The 24363-nt window shown below is 43.9% G+C and overlaps 3 protein-coding genes across 22 annotated transcripts in view; 2 read left to right on the forward strand and 1 right to left on the reverse strand.

Moving 5' to 3' along the window:
• Hat1 (histone acetyltransferase 1) overlaps positions 1-15958 on the forward strand; it is a 54823-nt gene extending 38865 nt beyond the window's left edge. For 5 of the 6 annotated variants that reach the window (XM_075891736.1, XM_075891738.1, XM_075891733.1 and 2 more), the window contains exons 9-11: positions 1914-2065; positions 8139-8255; positions 12066-15958. In XM_075891736.1, the coding sequence (XP_075747851.1) occupies positions 1914-2065; positions 8139-8255; positions 12066-12242 (446 nt within the window). In that variant the 3' untranslated portion in view covers positions 12243-15958. Of the gene's footprint in view, positions 1-1913; positions 2090-8138; positions 8256-12065 lie in introns of those variants that run through there. The other variant, XM_075891737.1, reaches the window with a different exon arrangement.
• A 1100-nt stretch (positions 15959-17058) lies between these two features.
• Positions 17059-20579, reverse strand: Alg13 (Alg13 UDP-N-acetylglucosaminyltransferase subunit). 4 transcript variants are annotated; one of them, XM_037423558.2, is made up of 5 exons: positions 20492-20579; positions 20077-20201; positions 19815-19974; positions 19245-19383; positions 17059-17340 (listed from the first exon to the last, which is right to left on the reverse strand). In XM_037423558.2, the coding sequence occupies exons 2-5, from the start codon at positions 20155-20157 to the stop codon at positions 17229-17231; spliced, it is 492 nt and encodes a 163-aa protein (XP_037279455.1). In that variant the 5' UTR covers positions 20158-20201; positions 20492-20579; the 3' UTR covers positions 17059-17228. The 4 variants fall into 4 exon arrangements, with proteins under 4 accessions (XP_037279455.1, XP_075747873.1, XP_037279456.1 ...); XM_075891758.1 differs by having other exon boundaries at positions 20423-20574; XM_037423559.2 differs by having other exon boundaries at positions 20391-20528.
• Positions 20580-23305: 2726 nt separating this feature from the next.
• Positions 23306-24363, forward strand: part of LOC119172939 (uncharacterized) — a 1216589-nt gene continuing 1215531 nt past the window's right edge. For 11 of the 12 annotated variants that reach the window (XM_075891710.1, XM_075891712.1, XM_075891713.1 and 8 more), the window contains exons 1-2: positions 23307-23462; positions 23833-23921. The gene's annotated coding sequence lies outside the window, so the exon portion shown is untranslated. Of the gene's footprint in view, positions 23463-23832; positions 23922-24363 lie in introns of all 12 variants that reach the window. The other variant, XM_075891711.1, reaches the window with a different exon arrangement.

A 24363-nucleotide genomic window follows, 5' to 3' on the forward strand; every position in this document is an offset into this window, starting at 1 on the left:
ACAGAAGCAGCCCTTCATTGAGGGTACTCTCTGAGCTGCGAGACTACTGTGCTGATGGTGCAAAATTAGGTTCTGAAAGTGCCCTCTTTACGTGCACGACTTGTACATGAAAGCCCGCTTGCGTAAATACATATCGCTTTCGTGGGCACTGTTTTTTTTTTTTTTAATTTTAATGCACCTTTCCTTTGGAATTTTTCCCAGAAATACATGCTACAGTTAAACACTAATACTGAACTCTCAAATTATCCCCTTAAGATTCCTTTGTAAAAGTATAGAAATTCGCATGTTTATATCAAACGGTATTTGTACCCACCTTCGAATATATCAAACGCCACGTCAGCTGGAAGATGCACTTCAACACTACCAGGGAACACTCCGAGTATCTTGTTAAGAATCAAGGCAGAGGCGGCGGAGCAGCGAACGTTGGGAGCCTTTCATGTGCGCGCTTTTGCCCTTGGGAATGTAGAAAAGGTACTCTGTGCCTGGTTTTTAGAATTTCGCTCGAAGAACATTCCGGTGGATGGACCAATGCTGATCGCCAAGGTGAAATGGTTTTCCGCTGCACTTGGTGAAACATTTTCACTGACAACAGCGGGTGGCTTCACCGATTTAAGCAACGCTACAACATCGTTGGCAAAACCTATTTTGGCGAAAGCGAAGCTGTCAGCAGCCAGGACATTCAGCAGTCGATGGCGAAGGAGTGGCTGGAAATCTCCACAAAGTTTTCTCCCGCGTAAATCTTCAATGTCTGGCAAGACCTGAAGACGGGCACAGTGGTCAACTACGTCCGCACGGCAGGCTTCGAGACGGTGGAATTCGCGGAAACTGGTGAAGACGAGCACATAGACGACACATTTCGCGAGTTGTTGTCCCGGTTCCCGGCAGAAGATCCACGCGAAGTGTCTGCGGATGACTTCATGGAAGCGGACTGCAATGTCCAAGCCGACGGCTCATGTGATGAGGAGGATCGTTCGGACGAGGCGCTAGATGCGCGTAGTTCGCTGCTGAAGTGGCGGCAGCTTTTGGTATCATTCGCCGCTGTGTTGGCCATATAAAAGGAACCATGCTGTTGCACCTGGACAGCCTTGATTAGGTCGAGACTAGCGTCTTCAACATTTCAAAAACAAAGAAGCAGGTCAAGATTAGCGGTTCATTCTGTTGTGGCGTTTGTGCATAATTAGTTGTCATTCTTGTATGCGCCTATTGTAGGTGATGATTTGCTAGAAATAAACTCTCGGGGCTTCTATTTTTATTTAATATCTGATTTTTCATATATCGCACTAATTCGCGATCCCCTTCGAGTTCGATATATCTGTGTTCGACTGTGCTGTATTGTACACTGATATTTCTCATGTTATATGACCTCGGTTGCTCTTGATTGCCAAGTTTTCCCGTGAACTGAAAAGCAATAAAAACATTTTGGTTTTTCTCGAAAACAAAATAATAGAGAATGCCTTGGTTGCACTTTTGTTCTTATTAAAACTCTCTTCTCTCTCTAAGTTTTTGTTTCATTCCGAAACACTGGTCTTACAGAAGATAGGTTGTGCTTTGAGCTATTTCTGATTATTAAAGCATCATGACAGACATTTTGGTGTAATGTTTTCTTATGGTGAGGTAATAGTAGCGCTCCTGTTACTTGAAGCAGTTCTGCTGATTATTCTCACTATGTGATAATCATTCTGCTGTGTTTTTTTATTTCTATTATTTTTTAAAGTCTGCAGTCTGGCTGTCAATCTCCAAGAAGTTATAATAAGTCTCTCGTTTGTGTGAGTTGTGCAGTACGCATCTTTCGTGGCACTGTGAATTCATTTATATTTAGCGAAATTTGGTGTTAGCATTACTGTGTGTGCGGGTGGTGTTCTGTGAATGAACCTATGAAGACTGCATTTGTAATTTCCCTTTTCTTTTTGCAGTGGAAGATCCTTCGGAAGTTTTCACGAGACTAAGGGACTTCGTTGATGCCAGGAACTGCCTGAAGCTTGCCTCATTTTCCAAGGAAAGTTTGCTTAATGGATTCTCAGAAGATATGTGGAAAGAAGCCCAGGAGAAACTGAAAATCAACAAAGTATACTGAAGATACCTTTCTCCTGTACTAACACGCTTTTTTGTGTTTAGCTTTATATCTATTCATGTGCCAACTATACACTGGTATGACATTGTCACATTGCTATGCATTGCTTTAGAGAGCTAACAGATAAATAATTAAATTCCAACCTTTCACATGCCAAAACACAATGTGCTTATGAAGCACTTCATATTAAAGGGACCCTGAAACTCTTTTTTGAGTAACCATGAAATTAGTTCACTAGAAAAGCGTATTGCCTCAAAAAGTCAATGCCACAAAAATTTTATGAGTCTGTCCAGTACGAGCGGAGTTACAAAGATTTGTCGCACACTGCAATCCACTCTCGCTTCTCTCATCCTGACAAAAGCGCTGGAAGCTAAGCAGGGAGTGATGGAAGGGGATAACAAAAAACGTCACGCATGCCTCTCGACCTTCAGCACTTTTTCTTTTTTTTTTTTCTTCGAAAGTGCGGGTTTTCCAGTGTTATCGCAAGCGCACGCGTGAACGAGTAGTGGCTTCCCGCGGCGATCTCTGCAACAACCGAGCATGCCGTGTTCAAATCAGCAAATGACCAATACGCCCAGAATAGATGGGCTTACCACGAGTGATTTTTGGGCTTATCCCGTGGTTCGTCGAGAAAAGAGAAAGCAATCTTCAGCTGACTTTGATAATTTATTGTGAATTCCAGGTCGCGAGCTGTGCATTAATATTTGGCTCGCGTGCTGTCGGGAGCCTCTACTACCGATCGGCAGCGTTTTCTGACCACGCTCGAAAAGTGTTGCAGGGCCCCTTTTTTAAAGTGCTCAGGAATAATTCTTTATACAGGGTGCCCCAGCTCGTATTAGCCAGAGTTTTAAAATGTGTTGATGAAATGTAAGACAATGGGAGCCAATGTATGCTGGTGTATATTGTGTGCAGTAAGTCACAGTACATTTTTTAGTCCTACCTAAGTTGGGAGTTTGAGGGGGGGGAGTCATGCATATTTAAAACGATCGAAAAGAGATTATGGTGTCACTCAAGAAGCCCTTGTTAAAAAGATGCAGAGACATAGTCCCCTTTAAAAAAATTTCTTAATGTTTTTTTCTTTCCACCTAAACACTCGCTCGAAAGTCAGCACTTGTTCACGGCCTTACCTTCCTGTGGGCTTGCAACGTTGTTTTTTCCACTGTGCTTACAATGGCTTGAAGCTAGGCCATATCAGTTGGTGGGCGCAATGAAAGTTATGTGGAATGTATCTTTTGTTGAGTTTGTGGTAAAAGGGGTCACAATTCTAGACCCATTTTTGGATGTACACTACAAACACTAAGTAAGGTTTCTAAGCTAGTAGGCTATATTTTCTCTGAAAGTAGGGATGGCTTGAATGGCAGTTTTCTATGTGCAATTCAACCGAACCTTCTTCAATATAAGTGGCACAAATTCGAAGCTCGGAGAGCTGCCGCGTGCCCCATGCAGTCGTCTTGAGCTACCCTGTATGTATTTTGTTGCATGCCTAGTTGGCTGGTTGTTCGAGACCAGTCATAAGTAGTACATCTGTGTTCTATTGCAGCAAACAGTTTCAGGGCTTGCTCAGAAACACTTGCACATTTGTTTGCGCAAATTCTTGTTTGCGATGACCACATAGAAGAACACGGATGCGTCACTGTGTTTAGACAGGCAATACTATTCACTTATCAGTTTAGGCCAGGGGTCGGCAGCCTGCGATCTACCTGCTGCCCCCGAGGCAGTTTTACAAGACCTCCGGCACGGCATCAGAATCCCTCTCCCTCCCCCTTCTCACTTCCGATCTGAAGCCCAACATGGTATTTCTACCTTAAATCGGGTTGTACAGGATGCATAGAAAGATTGCCTTTATTTGGCATTGTGCACCATCCGAACACCTAGCCAGAATTTAGCAAAAATTGATTCTAAACTTAGTAAGTTGTGTATACAGTGAAATCTCGGTGTAACAAACTCCAGGGGGCTGCGGCAATTTGTTCGTTATTTTCAAAGGTCATTATAGTGAAAGCCCAAAAAGTAACCATAAATATTTATTTTCCACTGACAAACTGACTTACTTTTACAATGGTGGGTCCTTGAACTCATTTTTCACGAAAAAGAAACAAATGCAGCAGTGAATACCAATAAATGCACATTTACTTTAAAGAGGTGTTTTTATCTTCTTCTTTTTTTTTTTTTTTTTTTTTGACACGTGCTGCACAAACTATGCAGCGCAAAGGCCTTCACCTCATCCACATTCCTGTGATGCGATTCGGTTCTTTGGTCACAACAGCCTGCTTTTTGCCTTCTAGTTCCGAAGAATATTCACCTTCTCGATTAACGAAAACTGTTTCCGCTTCTTCGTCGCAAGCGGAGATGAACACATTTGTAATAGCACCGCAGTGCGAACGCCGACGTGTTTTGCGGACGCGATAAGTAATTACCAAGAAGAGACGAACACGACTGACAAACAAAGGCCTTCTGGAGCACATGTAGAAGTGACAAAGAAAGAAAAACTCGAAGCATCGCCGCTGTCATCGTCTCTTCCGAAAAAAAAAAAGTGCTAAAGAAAAATTTCTCGTGTTTCGTGTTCTGCTCCCTTGCTGTCTCAGGTTTTCTGCACCCATGCTCCCTGCTCCACAACTGCCACTTTGCTTCGCTGACCTTGCTCTCCAGTGTGGCCCTTGCCCCTTACCTCTGGGCTTGTAAACCTGCAGCGTAGGCATTTCAGCAAAAAGAACTAAAAGAAAGTCGCCCTTTCGCTTTTTTTTTTTTTTTTCTCCTTCGCATCGCCGCGCGTTTTCCGAGAAGTAAGGCGTCCGTTCGCTTTGTCGTCTACTTCCGTACCGCTCTAGTAGTCGCGGCGGATTTCAGAACATCACTTTGTTGTACTGAGGGGTTGTTAATATAATGCGGAACTAAATTAGCGCTCAATATTTTGAAAAGTTTGTTATTCTGAAGTACGTAGTAGTGAAATAATTTTACATTGAAACTATTAGCAGTTGGTGTGGGATTTTTTAAAAGTTCATTATCTGAAAACTTCATTTATTTGGGGTTCGTTCTACTGACAACTCACTGTATCATTGCCATTTCACTAGATTTTTGTTTTCTTCTCCCCCCCCCCCCCCACCACCCAATTTGTCGTCCGACCCCTCAATGTGTCGGCTTCATGTAACATGGCCCCCTTCCTGAACAAGTTGCTGACCCCTGGTTTAGGCCATGGCAGTTTTCTGTTTGTGCAATGAAGTTGCCAAAGTGACTGCCTGATTTGTGCCGTATGCTGGTGTTTGCACACTCATTTTCATATCATCTGTGAACGATGCAGTACTGTATTCCTTGCTAGGAAGCGATGACTGGTATGCTAGGAAGCGATGACTGGTATTTTTTCTCCTTCGCATCGCCGCGCGTTTTCCGAGAAGTAAGGCGTCCGTTCGCTTTGTCGTCTACTTCCGTACCGCTCTAGTAGTCGCGGCGGATTTCAGAACATCACTTTGTTGTACTGAGGGGTTGTTAATATAATGCGGAACTAAATTAGCGCTCAATATTTTGAAAAGTTTGTTATTCTGAAGTACGTAGTAGTGAAATAATTTTACATTGAAACTATTAGCAGTTGGTGTGGGATTTTTTAAAAGTTCATTATCTGAAAACTTCATTTATTTGGGGTTCGTTCTACTGACAACTCACTGTATCATTGCCATTTCACTAGATTTTTGTTTTCTTCTCCCCCCCCCCCCCCCCCCCACCACCCAATTTGTCGTCCGACCCCTCAATGTGTCGGCTTCATGTAACATGGCCCCCTTCCTGAACAAGTTGCTGACCCCTGGTTTAGGCCATGGCAGTTTTCTGTTTGTGCAATGAAGTTGCCAAAGTGACTGCCTGATTTGTGCCGTATGCTGGTGTTTGCACACTCATTTTCATATCATCTGTGAACGATGCAGTACTGTATTCCTTGCTAGGAAGCGATGACTGGTATGCAGCTAAGTCTGCTTGTAACAAACTTTTGCACAAATTCTTCAGTATTATGAAGTTTTCTCTTTTCCCCTGTTACTCCATAGAAGTACATCTCTTTGCGACTTCTGTGTAACAAAGTTGCAGTGGGAGAAATTCTTGATACAATGAATTTTTTCCACCAACAAGCTAGGAATTTTGTTTTAAATATTGTCATTTGACCTCTATCATGCATCTTCAGCGGTTGCCCCACCACCGACAAAGCACAAAGCGACAGCAGCGTGCACAGCACGTTCCAAGCCCCAGCAACTGCGAGGCAAGAGCGAGTGCTTGTTAGTGCACGCAGGTGTGCACAAAGCGGGCCAACCGGCATTGCTTCAGCCACTAGTATTGCCGCCATTCTTGCCTCTGCAGGCACATGCGCGGTTGTGCAGATTGTGCATCTGCAGATTAGGCACTGGTGGAAACTGTCCGAAACCATGGTGACAGCGAAGATCTTCCGAGGTCGACTCATTATGCACATTGCCATCTTGTGCCACGCCACATGTTCGCTAGACCTCGGAACTTCGAGTAGCTTTGGCAATGCGCCGCCTTCTCACCGAAGCCACTCATAAAGGCCACAGCTAGACAATGACGGAACAGTATTGTAATGATGTACTACGAGCGTTCAATAGTGCCGGAGACGCACACATACACACAAAAAAAGTCAGTTTTATCGCACGAGCAAAGCAATGAATACGATAGTAACAAATTGCAATGTCGTATGAACGAAGGCTGGCAGCTAACTCTCGTGGGCGCGGTATCGGGTAACTGTACAAAACGCTGGGGGAAGAGAATACAGCCACTCCATAGGGAAATGCTCTTTTCGCACAGTCTTTTCACATTGAGAGCGCAGCACGTAGAAGTGTATACGAGCCGTGCATTGATTCTGGCCAATATGGCGCGTGTGCCAGTTGATTGATATGTGGGGTTTAACGTCCCAAAACCACTTCATGATTATGAGAGACGCCGTAGTGGAGGGCGCGTGTGCCAGTGATAACGAGCGCACCCTTTGAATCTAAGTTTACAGTTGCCGCTCAAACATGTCGTTTCATGCTGGTTAAAGATGGATGAGGCATTTCTTTTCTGCTTGAGCATTTGACGACAGTTCTAACACACTGGGTGGTCCTATCGATTGCGCCCTCCAAGCAACAGAGGTGGGCCGGCTCATGTGATCTCTACTTTAGCAGTGCCCCCTCAATCCTGTGCTTTTACCCACAAGTATTACACTAAACTCTCAGTAAACGGAAATCGGTTTAACGAAACTGCTGCTTAAATGGAACAAATGCTTCTGACAAGATTGGTTTCGTTCTTGCATTGTGCACCCCTGTTCATTTATCACTAAGCGGAACTCCTATTAAATGGAACACGTTTTACCGGTCCCTTCAGGTTGTGTTTAATGAGAGTCTACTGTACTTACGATGTGCGGGGGGATGTTATCAATTGTAGCTTTATTTATACAGAGCTTGATGGGAGAACCTCATCGAGAGTGTCCATATAATTGCTATCACAATAATAATGCAGTTTTCTACCACTAAATAAATGTTTTTAGTGAGCTCTACCATCAGTGTTCCTTTTGTTTAATTCGTGCTGTTCTTTTTCGAAATTTTCAGCTGAAACATTGTAAAACGAAAACCTGTTCACAATAAATTTTTCGAGCATTTGTCGATTATGTTATATGCAGGTTTATTCATATATTTTATTTATCTCTTGTGTACTTCCAACGCTATACTAGATGTTTGGAATCAAAAGAACTGAGTGAAAGAAAGGCCTAGATAATGTAATGGAAATATCTGTGTGGCATGTTCCTCCTGAAGAACATGCCTTTCTTTTGTGATATGTGTTATTATCAATTTGGGTAGAGTGACGCTGCTGTTGTTAATTTATCAGTTACCTAAGTGTGCTATAAAGACTAAGTTGAGTAGCTGAAGTTATCTCTAAGCGACTTATATGCATGTGAAATTGTGCACTAGCTTTTCTTTACCCAGAAAAATCTTGTGATATATTCACATGTGAAAAATGTATTCTTTGTGAAATCGCTGTTTCGTCGGTCCTTACTAGTGTGTTTATACTTTAATTACCCTCAACTCTTTTGTTTTCTTTTCTGTAGAAGCAGGCACGGAGAGTATACGAAATTCTTCGATTACGGGCGACAAACACTGCAAATGCCAGCCAGTACAAAGCGTATCGCCTGGAAGTGAAGAATCGGCTAAATGCACCCTACCAGGTACAGAGGCTAAAAGCCACTCTTTTAACTACAGTGAGCTCTCGCTTCTACGCGCATTGGTTTAACGAACATTTCAGAATAACAGTCTCTTCGAAAATCTTCGGCTGTTTTTCTATGTATTCTGTGCAAAAAAATCTTTGTTCCCAAACACTGAATATTTCGGTTGAACTTGGTCTGCAGACTCAGGCTTATTTTTTAGATGGATTCAATAAATTTTTACACGCTACAGCACTGGCGTAGCTGATGCGTGCTGCCCCCAAATCCATTGACAGCAGCGAAACATTATTTGCAGTACCACCGAGACAAAGCGGCCGTGCGGGAGATGAAAACGAGCCACGTACACTGCAGCATCTGCGCAGGGCTATTGGATTTAGAAAATGTTTCCAGTGTTTGTTTGTATTCGATATAAGAGTGGGACTAAGAAATTGTGATGGGTGAGGCAGGCTCAAATAATGTATCTTTATTTTGGATCTTTATTTTTGTATTTACACCACTGAAAGTTAAGTAAGATAAATTCTCTTAAAAGCTGGAATATGTCTGTTAGTAAACTGTCTTATGCGTAGCTATAAATATGTATTTAGTTTTTCAAAGCAGTGAAACTGTTGCAAGTGAGACGCTGAAGGATGGGGTACTGAAGACGAGTACGTTGCTACTGTCAAGAGTATGTGCAGTTTACACATTTATTTCGAATGGCAAAAATATTTAAATATTGCATGAAGCTCACATACACTACATTTAAAGCATGCTGGTTACATCTTTTTTTTTTCTAATCGACAGTACAGGTTCACTGTAAGTGAGAGGGCTTGTTCGTGCTGTTTCTGCTTTGGATGCTCATTAAAGGGCCCCGAAACCTTCTAGAGGGGGAAATTCAGTTGTGGTGAAGAAATTGTTCATGAATGTGTGTTGAGCGCAGAGCTGGGAGAATTTTTCGAAACGGTGCCATAATAGTGGAGTTAGACGTGTTTGATTATTTAATAACAAGCATTGTCAAATTATGACTTATAGATTGCCACTATCTTTCAAGAGGAAGGTATATAACAGCTGCATCTTGTTAGTACTTAGCTAGGGAGCAGAAGCCTGGAGCGTTACAAAGAGGGTTCAAGTTAAGTTGAGGACAATGCAGCAAGCAATGGAGAAAAAAGTTAAAGGTGTAACCCTAGGGCACAAAAAGAGAGCAGAGTGTATTAGGAAATGAATGGGTGTTAGGGCATCATAGTCGAAATCAAGAAGAAATGGTCACGGGTAGAGCACATAACGCGAAGGCAAGATAACGACTGGTCATTAAGGATTCCAAGAGAAGGCAAACGGGTGAGGGGAAGACAGAAAGTTAAGGGGGTAGATGAGATTAGGAAGTTTGCAAGTATAAAGTGGCAGCAGCAAGCACAGGAGCGAGTTGACTGGCGGAACAAGGGAGAGGCCTTTGTCCTGCTGTAGGGTGTAGTCAAGCTGATGATGATGATGATGACTATCGAAACGGCAACAATCACTTGTTTCGCCATTTTTTTCGCTATACTCTACGCTAATCTCTTCCATAGCTGCTTTGCTCTCTCGCCGAGCGCCCCTCCCAATTCGCGAGAGAAAGCATACATCATTGCTCACGTGCTGCTCAAAACACCGTCTACTTTCAATTGCCATGACTCCGTCAACTGCGTGCTTGTTGGCAAACTGCTGCTGCTGTGCCAGCTCGTGCTTATACGAATTGTGTCAGTATGAACCTTGTGTTATGGGCAGCAGTGGCTGATTCGCAAGCAAGCGGGCAGCACGACGAACAAGAAGCAGCACGGACAGCTGCTTGCAGACTTACCGAAAGTCGTAAGCTCTTGCTCGACCAATCACAGCATATTCGTTGTGCGAGTCAGAGATATTCGTACTGCGCTTCATGTGGAGGTCTGAAAGGACCAGAGAGGAGCAGGGATTGTTTCATGGAATTGGCGGCGCGCCAGTGGCTCGTCGCGTTGCCTCGTGTAGAATTGTTGATTGCAGTGGCATTCTGCTTTGTGGAGAATTCAAGTATGAAACCAATCATGCTGGAGGCAGTTGTTCCACATAAGCAGCAGTTCCGTTAAACAGATTACCATTTCCTGAGACCCTGTTCAGATTTGTTTAAAGGGGCCTGAGTTCTTGTTCTCGAGGCACGTAAATTTTGCCATATGACTTTCCGTAGCCTCAAAAGCAAAATGATGTTCATTGTTTCATTGTAACATGTTTTAATACAGTAGACTCTCACTAAACGGAACTATGGCCTCTCCAATACTTGGTTTCGGGCTTGTATTCTGCACCCATGCTCACCTCTCGATAAACATAACTCCTGTTAAATGGAACATATTTTCCTGATCCTTCAGGTTCTGTTTACTAAGAGTCTACTGCATAACGGTGTTTGAGTGAGTTCACTTGGGATGGCTGTGAAACCAAGCCACGATAAAATTTAATGGGTTGGCTGATTGCTGTCAGTTGGCCGTTATTTTACACTTTTATTGAATATATGGCAAACAAGCAGAAAAGCTGACACAGACTTAAAACTTGGATCAATGTTTATTAAAGCATCCATCCTAGTCAAGTTCTTAAAGGTGCCTCCTGCTTCTGAACGTGCTGGTGCATTTCCAAATAGAACAGAGCTCAATCGGCCAACAAATACATTTCTGGCATAGTGATGCCCACGTGTCACTGTGCTTCAGAATGCAAGGAATTGTAGTGGTTACCTTGGCAGAAAACATAGCCTGCAGCATGTGCGCTTGTGTGAGCTATTATTGCTAGATGATCATGTTCACATGTCTGCTTAATAGTGGTAATGGCACCACTCAAAGCTTTTGGCATCGTTTCGATAGGTGATCACTCAATGTCACTTTTGCAGTCTCCTGCTGCTTCTTTCTAGCAGGGCCATCTGCATTGTGCACTGCTTGAGCACAATGCTGCTCATGCAGCCATCAGTGGCTTTAGCGAAAGAAAAGAAGCACTCTGCTTCTGGCGTCTGCTAGGCAACTTCCTCAAACCGTGAGATTTGCGTGCAGTAGTGAAAGCCGGGCCTATGTCAAACCCAAGCAGCCTGGAGTTGCTGTGTTACTCGTCTTGATTTTCGCAAAGTGAAACAACAAAGTGCTCCAACAAATTTTTTTGTACTGCCAGAGCACTTTGTTGTACTAGCTGGAGTTAACTTGATAGTTAGTTCACGAATGCAGCCAAGCCTTCACATAAATGCACTTTAATGAAATGAAATATTCACATGAGGTAACAAACTGTTCTACTTCTTCAACTTAATGTCCACAAAAGTATGTTTAGATTTAGTGAGTGTATTTAGCTTTGATGTACTGGTGAAGTGTGTTCATTTCATATCAATGAATGAGTGTGCTGTCAACCTCTGTAGAGTTTTTGCCCCGCGGTGCCCTGTGTCGTAGTCATTGTAGTTAGCTCGGACAATGCCAAGCAAGAGTTGGCACTGCGGTCCTGAGGTGGCACCAGTGGCGCTGCTTGGTGTGAGTGAGTTCATGCAGGGTCACGAGGAGGGGAGATCTTCCTCGTTTGGGGCTTGGCGCAGCGGTGGATGGTCGGCTGTAATACCGCCTTTTCTAGATGGCACGTGCTGAACACCAGTTTTCTCAGTGCAAATGAGAAACCTGGTGAATCTTTAAATCCTCAAACTTTAGCGAACCCGAGAGTTTGCTGCATATTTACGATTTGAAAAAGATTGTTGGCCTAGATTTGACTAGATGCGTGACTTTCACTCGTACATGGTGTGTTTCTGCCCTGGCAAAAGCGTGTCCAGTGTTCTACTGGACATGCTTCACAGTTTCTTTGCATTGTCTTCTTCTGCAGAAGCAAAAAACCGACATAGAGAAGATGCAGCGGACGATGTCACCGGAGGAGTTTCGTGCCACGTTGCAGTGCCTCAACGCCGAGAACCGCATTGAGCAGCTGGAGAGCCAGTACAGGGACTTGGAGATGGAGTACAGGCGCACCATCGAGCGCTTGGCCGTCGCTCCCAGGAGCTGATTGGGCAGAGGATACCTCCACCATTGTGTTACTGCACCGTTTCATCCCGTGTATGAAGTGTCCGTGTTTGCTTGCTTGGTCCATGTTCCGCATGTCTTTTCTCACTTGAGGGAAACTGCACACTGTTATTTCGTACAACGCTATCCTCGTCGCACTGACACTTTTGAAGTGGAGATATTTTTTTTCTTTATACCGGGGTTCTGAGAAAAAGCTTCTGTATATACATGTTGAGAAGTTCCAATGTTCGATGTCAACTAACTAAATTTCGGCAAATTTACTTTTGTTTTTGCCACATAAGTGACAGAGTCAAACGCACCCTGACTGCTTGTGGTATGTCTCTTGTGCTGGCCACCTCTTCTTTTCTTCATAGAAGGCTTGTCAACAATTTGGCTAATAAGTGCTAAGTTCGCAACCTGTTGAACTGTTCAAAGAATATGGGCATTGCAGTGATATGAACCATGCCAATTGCATGTCCGCGGTAGGTAATTATTCATGCAGTGAAACAGTCTGAAGAGATACTATCCGCCCCAACCTGTCAGTGTTGTTGGCGTTACGAATGTCAGAATTTAATGTAAGACATGAACTCATATCGAGCTTGCACATTTTTTTTCAAAAACTATGATGCATCCTTTGTCTGATGCACTTTTATGTAGTTGTAAAAAGGGTAGTTATTTGGAGCTCCAAATCTGTCTGTAGCAGTCGGCATCCCTCACTTTGATCCTAACCCGGTGCAGGGTAGCATACCGGATCTCAACATCTTGTTATCCTCCCTGCCTTCCTTTTGTTTTCTCTTTTCTCTCTAAATAAAGCAAGATTGCTTCCACGTGTACTTAAATAGAAAAACCATATTTAGCCCAAACATAACTCTTCTGCTTCGCATGGTCAGACATTAGTTTGGAGAAGTAGTAATCATCCATTGCACTCGTTGTGGGTACGCGTCTGCTTGTTGTTGCTTGACATGTAAAAATTGTTGGTGCATCTCATGTTAACCTTGTAGGTGCCCTGCTAATACAGTGGTTTCAGTAAAATAAACAAAGCATTTTGTTGTATGTAGCCATTCTTTGTAGAAAAATAACGCAGAAATAACATCTTAGCACTCAAACTAAATATAAATCGAATGCGCTTTTCTTTTTTGGCAAAGAAAAGACCACTGGGAGTTAATGCTATGTAGGTGTTGGTGTCAGTGAACATTTCCCGGGTCACGTAGAGGAGTCATGTATTGCACCTGTGTCTGGGCGACCGGGACACTGTCGCTAGCCATAGCAGCAGAACCGATGTGACGTCCGCTGCGGAGATTCAGATCCGACTTCCGTAGAGACTACCCCGCACCTCCACCAAAATGATACGCACAGGGTTCTGAGCCCGCAACACTTCTATCTCTTCTACGGTCTCTAGTCAACACTGGCACCGTCGCCTACGTAACAATATAGTATTAGCGTGTCTTCAAGTCTAGCACTGAGCAAAAGTCGAAACCGGCGAACGTTATCCTCGCAAAGTGAAACTTTATTTAATCTCCAGCATGCTTAGGCAGCACTTTATTACAGCGGAAAACAAATTATGTCATCTTCCTTATGGTTGGCGCCATCTTTGAAGTTCTTCATGCATGAAACGACTCATCAACAATCACAAACGGGATGGTGGCTTTCGCTCTAAGTAAAAAGGGTGCCTTTTTGTCCCACAACATTGATCGTCATCTATCTTGCGTTCCATTCCTTGCATTATCCCAACGTGCCTGGGACTTTCAGATCATAAACAGCATGCACACTATCAATGCGACTTCCCACTCTGGATACGGAAGTGGCCAGCGCTGAGTTTTGAAGAAAGGAAGCACAAGCAAGCCAGATGATGATTATTGTTGTGGGACAAAAAGACACCCTTTTTACTCAATCCTTTGTTAGTTTTCACTAGACAAACAGTTTTCAAGTCTGTCTTGCAATGTGTGATTCTGTGGAACACAGAAGACACGCTATGCTGCTTGTTGTCATCACCTGAATAAGTAAAACAAAGTATCGATTGAAAGAGCACTCATAATCATACTGAAACTGGCGTCTTGTTATGCTGCCCAAAGTCACCGGTCATGGTAGCCATTTTGAGGTGCCGGTGGCATTGACAGCGGTAAAACTAGCTCCGAGTTGTTACGAACGCAGTATTCGTTTCATGCTCGTTTCCACTGCCATATTAGTTTTCGAGCTAGTTTTCTGTGATGTGAAGAAAAATGCTAATGTGTGCTTTACAATCTGATAAATGCTGTAATTGCTTGCTGTCAGCTACCGTTTTCGTGTTGAGATCTTCCTGTGACAGGTTGAAAATAAGTGATTTTGGTGGTAGATGACGTGTGTTAAATGCACATACTATTCAGTAAAATATGATCATCCAAGTTCTAGTCAACTGCCAAAGGCTAACATTCAAAACATTTTTAATGAAAGTTTGACCAGGACACTCATTCGATATCGAATTTACCAAATCCATGTTGCAAAAGTTAACGGTATCCATCTCTGTTGTTTCGCTCATTGTCAAATGTTGTGGTTTATTAAGCATCTGAAAATTGCACACTAAAACAAAACTTACTATAATAAGGAAATGTTGCATGATAAAAGTGTCAAAGCAATCGTAGAGCACAGATTAATTCCCTAACATCATAAAATAAGCTGTTTCGTGCCATCTTGCGAAGCCATGCAAAATGGAGGAATCTACATATAGTTCACTGTCATTAAGTTGAACCTGAAGGCGTATAACTGGAGTTACATTTACTGAGAGATGAACAGAGGTGGAGCATACGAATTCAATTTGTCAGAAGCACTTGTTCCAACAAAGCTGCAGTTCTGATTATCGAGAGTCTACTGTGGTACTTCTACTACCTTCGATCCCGCTTTCATTAAAAAGCTTTCAAATTCCACAGAAAGTAAACCTTGGATCGACAGATTCTGCATTGCATGTTGATAGTCCAGTTGACGAGCTACTGTTTGGGTTGGCAGGCTCGATTGTTGGCCTAACATACAATCTTACTTTACATTGCCATTTGGATTTGAACGTGTTACTGCCGGCAATGGTTAGAATGTGTGACGTATGTCCCTAAACTGGACAACATTGGTCTGACATTGGCGTTGTCTGTATTGTTACTTAGCGGTGCAAGCTTGTTCGCACTGCTCACGTTTAAAACTCTAGTAATAGTTGTGCGAAACTGAACAATCTAAGAATGTGGGCAGGCTTGAATCGGAAGCCTCTTTTTTTTTTTTTTGAAAACAAAACAAACTGACAAAAATATACCTACTCTACACAGGGCTAATATGTGCCATCATATTTCAATAAACTTCACTACCTTCTTTTGCAGCTATAGTGTCGTGCTCTTTTCTCTAGTGTTAGCAGCTCGTGCAGTTTTGTGTGTATACGCATTTCTTGTGCCTGAAAGCACAGACAGAGGCAGTTGTGCTCGTCGGCATGTGGTAACTTGTACATTAGTCACAGTCAACTTGTGTGTGAAAGAGTGCGTGAAAAGCATCGTCACATTGTATGACCATGTAGTCCCGAGTAATTGATCATTCAGACTTTATTATGGGTGTTGAGGGCAGATACTTGTATAAGCCTCAGTACATTTATAAATCGTACTGCATGACTTGCAGGTTGTTTCTCGTGCAGGGCTGTAATTTTGTTCGGCTGCACATTCATGTTCAGTTTGCCTTTTTTTTTTGGAAATAAAGTTTTCTTCTACTATTCGATCAAGTCTGTCCTTTTTATCGTGTGTCCCCACCCTCACAACTGGCCACTAGACAGCCATATATGCTAGACCAGTGTTTCTCAGCCATGGATGTGTCGGGGACCCCTTGTGGACTGGTGGAAGTGATGGGGGACCCCTTGCAGCTGAGAGGAGAAAGGGGAGGGATACGTAGGTAAATTAACACAGCTGGAGTGTGAAACAGGTGCCTTTTATTGCTACTGAAAACATCAAACAAATGTGCCACATCCCTTTATTTTGGACAGTTCATAAATACATGGCAGAGTCGTACTAAGAGAAAAATGCAAATGAGGGTTTTGCGGATCATAAAAATAGCTTCGGAGACCCCCTAGGGTCTGCGGACCTCCATTTGAGAACCACTGTGCTAGACAGTTATTGTAGCAAACTTCCTATTTCCTTCTCCAATTTATTCCCTAATTTGTAAAAGAGTTACCAATTAGTGCAAAAAAATATGCGTTCCCTCGCGAGACGGCCTTGCATCGTGCTTCTAGTATGGTGTCCCTGTAACTCCAGTGGATGCTGGTCATCTGTCGAGACTTCGGTCACGAATGCTAATATACAGGCGAATGCACCAAAGTACTACATGTAGAGTCAATATTGGACAATAGAGTCTATAGGACACCTCTATAGCTTCTGTACAATGAAGGCTTGTGTGTACACTATGCCATATATCAATCTGTGGGAAAAAAAACGGTTATAAGAGACTCCTTCAGCAGTGATATACTTAGAGACAAGGAGTTTGTAAGAACCATGCTTTGCAATTATCACAATATTTGCATGACTTGTAGAGAATATTGTTTCGACTGAAAAATATAATTGGAGTTTTGCATCCCTAAACTACTCTATGCAGCGACAGATGCAGTAGTGAAGGGCTCCTGAAAGTTTGACGACCTGGGGTTCCTCAACCTACATCTAAGCACATGAAGGCCTCCAGCATTTTGTATTTATTGAAATCCGGCTGCGGCATCCGGGATTTGATTCCGCGAGCTGCGGGTCAGCAGTTGAGCAAGATATTCACAAGACCACTTCGTTGGTGGTGTCCCAACTGAAAATGCATAAACAATTACAAACAGCTCACATATCTGAAGTTGAATGCATTTATTTTGCCAATTCCTTATTACTGAAACAAACCTCATATATGTACAAGTATGCTATATTTCTGCTGCTCAGCAGCATGGTTAAATGCCTAAGAAGGAAAATCTAATCTGGGTGTTGACAGTTGCGAGCAACCGTTCACGCTAAAGGTGGCTTAACTATGACCATCCCATGATGCCATCCAGCAGCTGAGGAAAGCGGTTCAGGTTCGGTTCTGGAAAGGTCCTTAGGCGGCTCGGTTCCATTTCCTCCAATGTCACCTGAAGGTCTCTGCGAGTGCATGCCCACAGATCACAGATGGTGAGCGAAGTACGAGAAGTAAATAAAAAGTGGTGAAGCCATGCATGGGATGAGTGAAATTGAAAACATTATTTATAAAAAAAAATTCATCACAAGAGAGGCGCATTCATCACACATCACACACTTCATTTATTAATATGTAGGGTTTAACGTCCCGAAACCACCATATGATTATGGGAGACGCCGTAGTGGAGGGCTACGAAAATTTTGACCACTTGGGGTTCTTTGACGTGCACCCAAATGTGAGCACACGGGCCTACAGAATTTTCGCCTCGATCGAAAATGCAGCCGGGATTTGATCTAGCGACCTGCGGGTCAGCAGCCGCAGTAACTTAGCCACTAGACCACTGCGGCGGGGATCACACATTTCATTCTTCTAGCAAAGCAGCAAAGACTAAACCAGAATACCTGCCACGTCATACTAAAGAAAGATGTTTAGAATAAGGGAGGAGTGAGCTAGTTGGTAAGTATTCACTCTAAAAGACAGGGCATGCAAACGTGGACACAAGGAAGTACTCAAGATGCCATAGATGCTAACAACTGCAAAGACGCACAACGGCAGAAATGAAACGCTTGAAAACTAAATAATGCACCAATCGATCCCGGCGGAAATAAAGAAACGCTCAAAAACTAAATGGTGCATCAACCAATCCCGCACGTACATGAGTCTACGTGACATAACTGTAAGGTCATTTAATTTTTTTTGTTAGACAAGTCAACTACTGGTTGACTCACATGTGTCATCAATATTATTGGTATGCAAAGCCTCAGTCATGAAACGCATTTCTTTATTTCGTGCCGGTACAAAACTGTGCATTCATTGAACTTTGGCGTGCGCTTCAACTCTCTGCAATGTAAATAAAGATTAGAAGGTGCGCCTCTGGTTAGTGATCTCATATGTTCCAAAAACCTCAGGTTAACACATTAACATAGTGGCCTGTCTGTCCTACGCAAACTTCTTTCTCGTGAAAGCCCCATCTTTAAGAATAAAGAAAGTTCTTTGAAAATGCAATTGAAATTTTACAACATGACTGACAAGGCCCAACTGGGTTAGGACCTAAAGTGAATCTGAATGTGTGATTGTCTTGATGCCCAAAACAAGGTTCTCAAGCACGTGGACTTCATGCTTTTGCTGGCGGCCGAGCCCACACACGACTGTTTTTGTCCCGTATTTCCGAGTAAGTAGGGTAGGTAAAAACTGTATTTTTCGTTTTGAAAAGAAAGGGGCAATGGGATAGAGACGAGGAGAGATTGCTACACTTGGCGCAACCCTCTGTGCTCAACCCAGGATGACCTCCCGGACATCAGGTTTCAAGCAGCACACGGCAGCCTCCCACTGCTCCTCATTGCCTAATACTTGTTGCAGGAACAGGGTAAGCGGGGCGTTCATGAGCTACGCAGAAGTGGCTGGATTCGAGATTTCTTTTTTTTTATGAGACACTCCGTTTTGTTACCACGTGAAACGTAACTATGGAATAAGAACTCTGCATTTCAGAATCTGCATGCAGATTTCAGTCGTGCTGAAGATCACGGTTAAAAAGGTTTTCGAAATGTGATGCCAAATCTTTCCCTTTCAGAAATGAACCACGTACGAGATACGGGACAGGCTTGCTTTTGAGTGCCAAGGTTAGCTCATATTTTGTTAAAACTCCGTATCACCGCCGCTTTTCCAACCTTCTTCACTATTTACACCTATCATATGATGGAATTGTGCAGCAGTGGCCCACTAGCTGAGGAGAGCTTGAGACCCTCTTCCTAAACAATCAATACTCCTGAACACCTTATATTATGCTCACAAAGCTTGGTCAAGACAATTCCAATTAGGACCGGTATGCACGCAGTACAATCTGTGGATGTTAATTTCAGCTACTGACTTGCAAGTGCAGTAGAGAAGGTAACCCTCCTTGTGCAACTGGCCTGCCAGTTCGCTCTGGTGGTTGTGAAGCAGCTTGTCATTCACTACTGCAACGAGCTTCTTCCCGGCTCTCAGAGCTTGGAGTATACTGCCTGCACCTGGAAGAGAGGTTCACATGAACACCCGCGGGGTACAGTGCCCACGTTTGCATAGTAGTGGAAAACACATTTCATTGTTTATAACCTCTCACTGAAGAACTTTAATGTTTGCCACTTCTCAATACCCATCTAATGTTCTAGAAGATTGCGACACAAATGTGAAATGCCATCATTCATCCAAATGCAGATGATGTTTTAAATGTGAGCGCGTTTCTAAGAAAGAAAGCACATTTCCCTAATGAGCTTGTACTCGGACCAACAACTTTCGGGCACTGTGGTTCACTCGACGCTACCTTGTGTATTTCCACAGAAATTGGATTATTCCACTTCTGACCAGTGCGCCTTCAGCATTTCTATCAAGTACCTTCTTATAAACCCCTGCTCGGACTAAAACACAGAACGACATGCGCGTGCTGTCATGGAGAACTCACCCCCATGACTTATAACCAGGGATGCTTCGTTGATGTCTCTTGTCAACGAATCCTTGAAGTTATAGCTTTCCACAGATGGTTCAACGTTGCCATCAACTTTCGGTGTGTTCCCTTTGCCAACTTGAAGAAGAACTTTCGTGTAACCTTGGTTCTTTAATACCTGCATTAAAGGCACGTGCATTCGAAAAAGGTAAAATGTTTTCGTATAGTATGCAAGCTGTGATGCTCTGTATGCGTTAATCGGTGCGAAATGCAAACTCACAGCTAGCACCTCCGGCGATACAACGGTCTCGATGAGCTCGTCGAATGATGTTGTTCCCACAGTAACAAACACGGTCTTCATTTTCAGGGCTAGTGACGGAGCCGTTCCATGGGCTTCCGACGTGCCTGCGTGGACATCGATAGCGTAAACACAACCAACACGATAAAAAGACAAATAATAAATCAAATATATTAGCGGGGCACATCCTAGATTATGTAGGTTGTTCATAAGCAACGCAAAAACTGATTGCAGTGCACTGGGATATAATTAGCCGCGACGTCATGTTACATTTTTTTTTTCTTTCGTGCACGTACGCCCGCGTAGGATCAAGTTGCCTTTGCATAACTCAGTCTCCGCAGTCGACCAGCGAGCTTCAGGTTACTCGCGGACGCTGTCAGTATCGAAATACAATCACCAGGCGATTCCCTCCAGGTACAGTCCTTCGCGTCATGCAACAGGACTTCACTGAAGCCTAGCAACCAAAACCGAAACTCTGCCAGTGCCTCCTGCGCATGACCTACTACACTCCTGACCTGTTCAGATAGCGGGGTTCCTATGGGAGCGCGTGTCCCCGCTCTCGTTCAATCGCTCGCCGTAGGTGGCGCTACCTATAACCTGTTCGTCTGCTACTGTGCGGCCGGCAGGAGGGCGACGGACTGATACCATGCGTCTGCTTGGGTTTTCAGAACTATATACTTCCCCAGGCTCCGCTGATGCTCGCTCTTCTTGAGAAGAATCTGCGTTGGACGTTCCCCTGTTAAGCCGAAAAAATAGCGAAGCATGACAGATATATTGTCCCGCTAAACGCATAAGGGAATACTGCTAACATTATTCTTATCCGTTGTTGTGTTAGACTTCAAGTTTTACTTACAGTATTTTTACTTGTATGGGTGCCAGCGTTGTTTCCCCCTGCGTTCGTTTTAGCCGCTTTTTCCGCGGCATTGGATCTTGCCCACGTGGATCAGGAGAAGCGGGAAATAAGGAAGGCACGGCTGTGGGCTTCAACATCTTCCTTTTCGTCACTGTTCTGTAATCTTCAGCGGTAAAATGCAGGCTGCATACCTTCGACCGGTCGCTGGGCTCCCAGCGATGCTTTCCTGAACCTTCATCAAAGGTAAAGGCGTATACGCATGGCTAGCAAGATTGCAAAATAACAGTCCATAACACCTTTTTTGTAATTAATTTTTCCAAAATGTAACAAGCCAAATGGGGAGGTTAAGAAAAAGCATAGCCACGATTTTATTCTGGGGAAGTACCTGTATACCCATTTAGTGCATTTTCATATTTTCTCGCAGCCTTTGTAAATGTCTTTTTAGATGACTACATTCGTCGATTGATGTTTAGTGATGGTACGTGGTCGAGTCCAGTGGCATACTTGAAGCCCTTTATTCGAAGAGCTCATTGGCTATACAAGGTTTCATAACAAAGCTGAATTTCCTAATGGCTGCTCAGTAACGAAGCGCGACCCAATACGACAGAGCCGAAACCGAGGCGCACTTGAGCGCCTTGGTCTTGGTTTAGAGCGCAAACCTCTAACCTGTACAATGACTCCGCCGTTGACGACGATGACTTCAGTGGTTTTTGTTCTTTTGCATTCTCCAAAACGAATCTTTGTCATGCATGATGTAATCTCAGATGCAGCACGCACATAAATAGAGTATCTGTCGCTGATTATTCCAGGTTCCTCATTTCGGTTTCACCGGCTGGGTCTCTTAACCCTCACAGAGCCGATGGGCTCATTGCACGAAGGACTTCAATTATGTCATTATACCCGACCGCCTGCCAGCCCTATATAGAGTGAACAGTTAATCGCCACATTTCGTTACCGGCGTAACGTTTCTAATTACCTTAAGTAAGCTTATACAGAAACGAACAAAGCTGTATGGGAAGATAGAGGTTTGAGATGAGAAATACATTTGACCAAATTCGGTCGCTAACTTCAGTGACACCCAGTGTTCAAGAGTTGTCCATCGCTAAACACACACACACACACACACACACACACACACACACACACACACACACACACACACACACACACACACACACACACACACACACACAGAGAGAGACAAACTGCAAGCACGTAAATATTTCATATCATTAATTTTTTTATGGATTTCGGCGGCATTTGTTGAGGCAGCCTTCGGGAAGGGTGCTCGAACCCCTCGCAACCCACCGCTACGCATTTTTACATAATTTACAGATTTCGTATATTTACTTTTTTCTTGTGTGCTATATTTAAATTTCTTGGCACTATTTGTGGAGCCTGCCATATTAGCCGCGGTACTTTAAAAAAGCTTTCATGTTTTTTAGCTCAGTGAATTAGCATAACACACGGAAATAAAGTTTACTAAAGCACCCTGGTGCTTCTTGCTAGCTTGCAACTCGTTCTGAATTGAAACGACTCTCAAAAACACAAGACTCACCTTTTCTTCCAATTGCCTCGATCCATTCTTCCCGTATGTCTGTGGCAGGAAACTCGTGAAAACTTACTTTACTTTGTTTGCCTTGTTCCGATTTGCAATATGGCACGCAGCAATACACCATACTTACATTTGAGGTGTCAGCTCATCTAAAAAAAAAAACTGCACGCGGCCACTATTAGAGCTGACTACTGCAGCTATCTGCCGTCTGCAAGTTTCTGCACACGACCTACTGTGTTTCTGCGTATCTTCTGCAATTTGTGTATGCGTATCGTCTGGAACCATCGTGATTCAGTGTGAACAATGAATGCCTAACAATAGTTTTTTTATCTCGTTGGACTACGTTTTCATTCAAGAAATATTTTCATAATAAATTTTCCTTCATTTGTAGAAAAGTTCCCGTCTGCTTGCCACTGTGACCCTTTGTGTGCTTTTTTTACGGTTCTATTTCTGCTTCAAACGTCCACACGAATGCAGCCAACTCTGACGAGGAATCATATCGCTTTATTTGCCATATTTTACACATTCATACACAATTCATGCACAATAAGAACGATTTGCACTGCCACAGCGATGGCTGAAGCAGACGACAGCGAACAGGTGCTGCCTAGCGCCACGCCGCTCGTAGGTGACGGCCCTAGCGGCAGAAGGTATGAACTAGAACGTGGGCGCTGGAAGAGGTGCTCTCTGGGCAGGTCAGGAGTGTAGTAGGTCATGCTCCTGCGTACGTGCCCGATGCGTGCGCATACGCCTACTCTCGTTCCAAGGAAGCTGCCGTCGCTAGGAAGCAAAACATACAAAAAACAACAAACTGGGGGTATTGTGTTGTTCCAGCGCCTGCCATGGCGGAAGGGTGGATAATCGCTCCGTGGTGACAAATTCGTTTCCTTCGTACCCTTGGGCTTGCCTGCTGATCGTTGGATTGAAGATTAGACCCGCTATGCATCGTACGTAATTAGGGTAAGCGACACTGCGTTTTCATCCTTGTTGTCGTCCCATTTCAAGTGTTTGCCGGGAGCGCCGATCATGCCGACCTCTCAGTACGTGTGAAGTGCGAATGTCGAGAGAAAATGTAACCGTGTTAGTCATCTCTTAAATATTGTTCTATGCGAAGTGTCGACGCAGCGATGCAGTCGTCTTCGTTTCGAAGACACCGCGTTGATTAGCGAGAACTGTTCGTTTCCTAGCCCTGAATTTCGCCAATATCGGGACCTGCTGCTGCGCTCTTATCATTGTGCAAGGATTTGTGGTTTGTAAGCACGCGACGCGCGAAGGCCCAGATTCTGTGGCTCCCGTGGGCGCGTGACATTGCTCGTGCATTTCATTCCAGATTTCTTGAGGCTGGACCCGGCCGCCGGGCACGGCAATTCTTCCGATGCTTGCCAAGTGACGAATTCAACGCATCTTTTCGCTGCGGCTGTAAGCACTCCTGCTTTCTTATCAAAATATCCTCGTTTACTGCGCGTCTCCGTGTCGCGCCGCTTGCCTTTCGTCGATTGCTTGTTCTAGTTCACTACGCCCGGAATCGTGAATCACGTCGATGGCTTCGGCTGTGGGATTTGCCCAGGGTGACGCTTTTAGCTTCGTCGCGCTGTTGTCTCTGTCGTCGCTTCGCGAATACCGACGGCCAATGCTTGGTTGCCTCGCTGTTCTCGAAGCGGGGGTTAGGAAAATGCAGCCGACCGCAAAATTGCTTGCTTGACCGAGCACATATTGTGCTTCGTCGCTGCGTTGGTTTGTAATGAGCAGCGCGCAGCGTTGCGTTCGGACTGCGATTCCACGCTGCGCGCCTTTTTTTTTTTATTTAACAAGAACTTCGTTTAGGAAGCGAGCAAAATTTTACTGAGCTAGATTATTATGT

The sequence above is a fragment of the Rhipicephalus microplus genome, chromosome 4, assembly GCF_043290135.1.
Source record: "Rhipicephalus microplus isolate Deutch F79 chromosome 4, USDA_Rmic, whole genome shotgun sequence".
Lineage (NCBI taxonomy): Eukaryota > Metazoa > Arthropoda > Arachnida > Ixodida > Ixodidae > Rhipicephalus > Rhipicephalus microplus.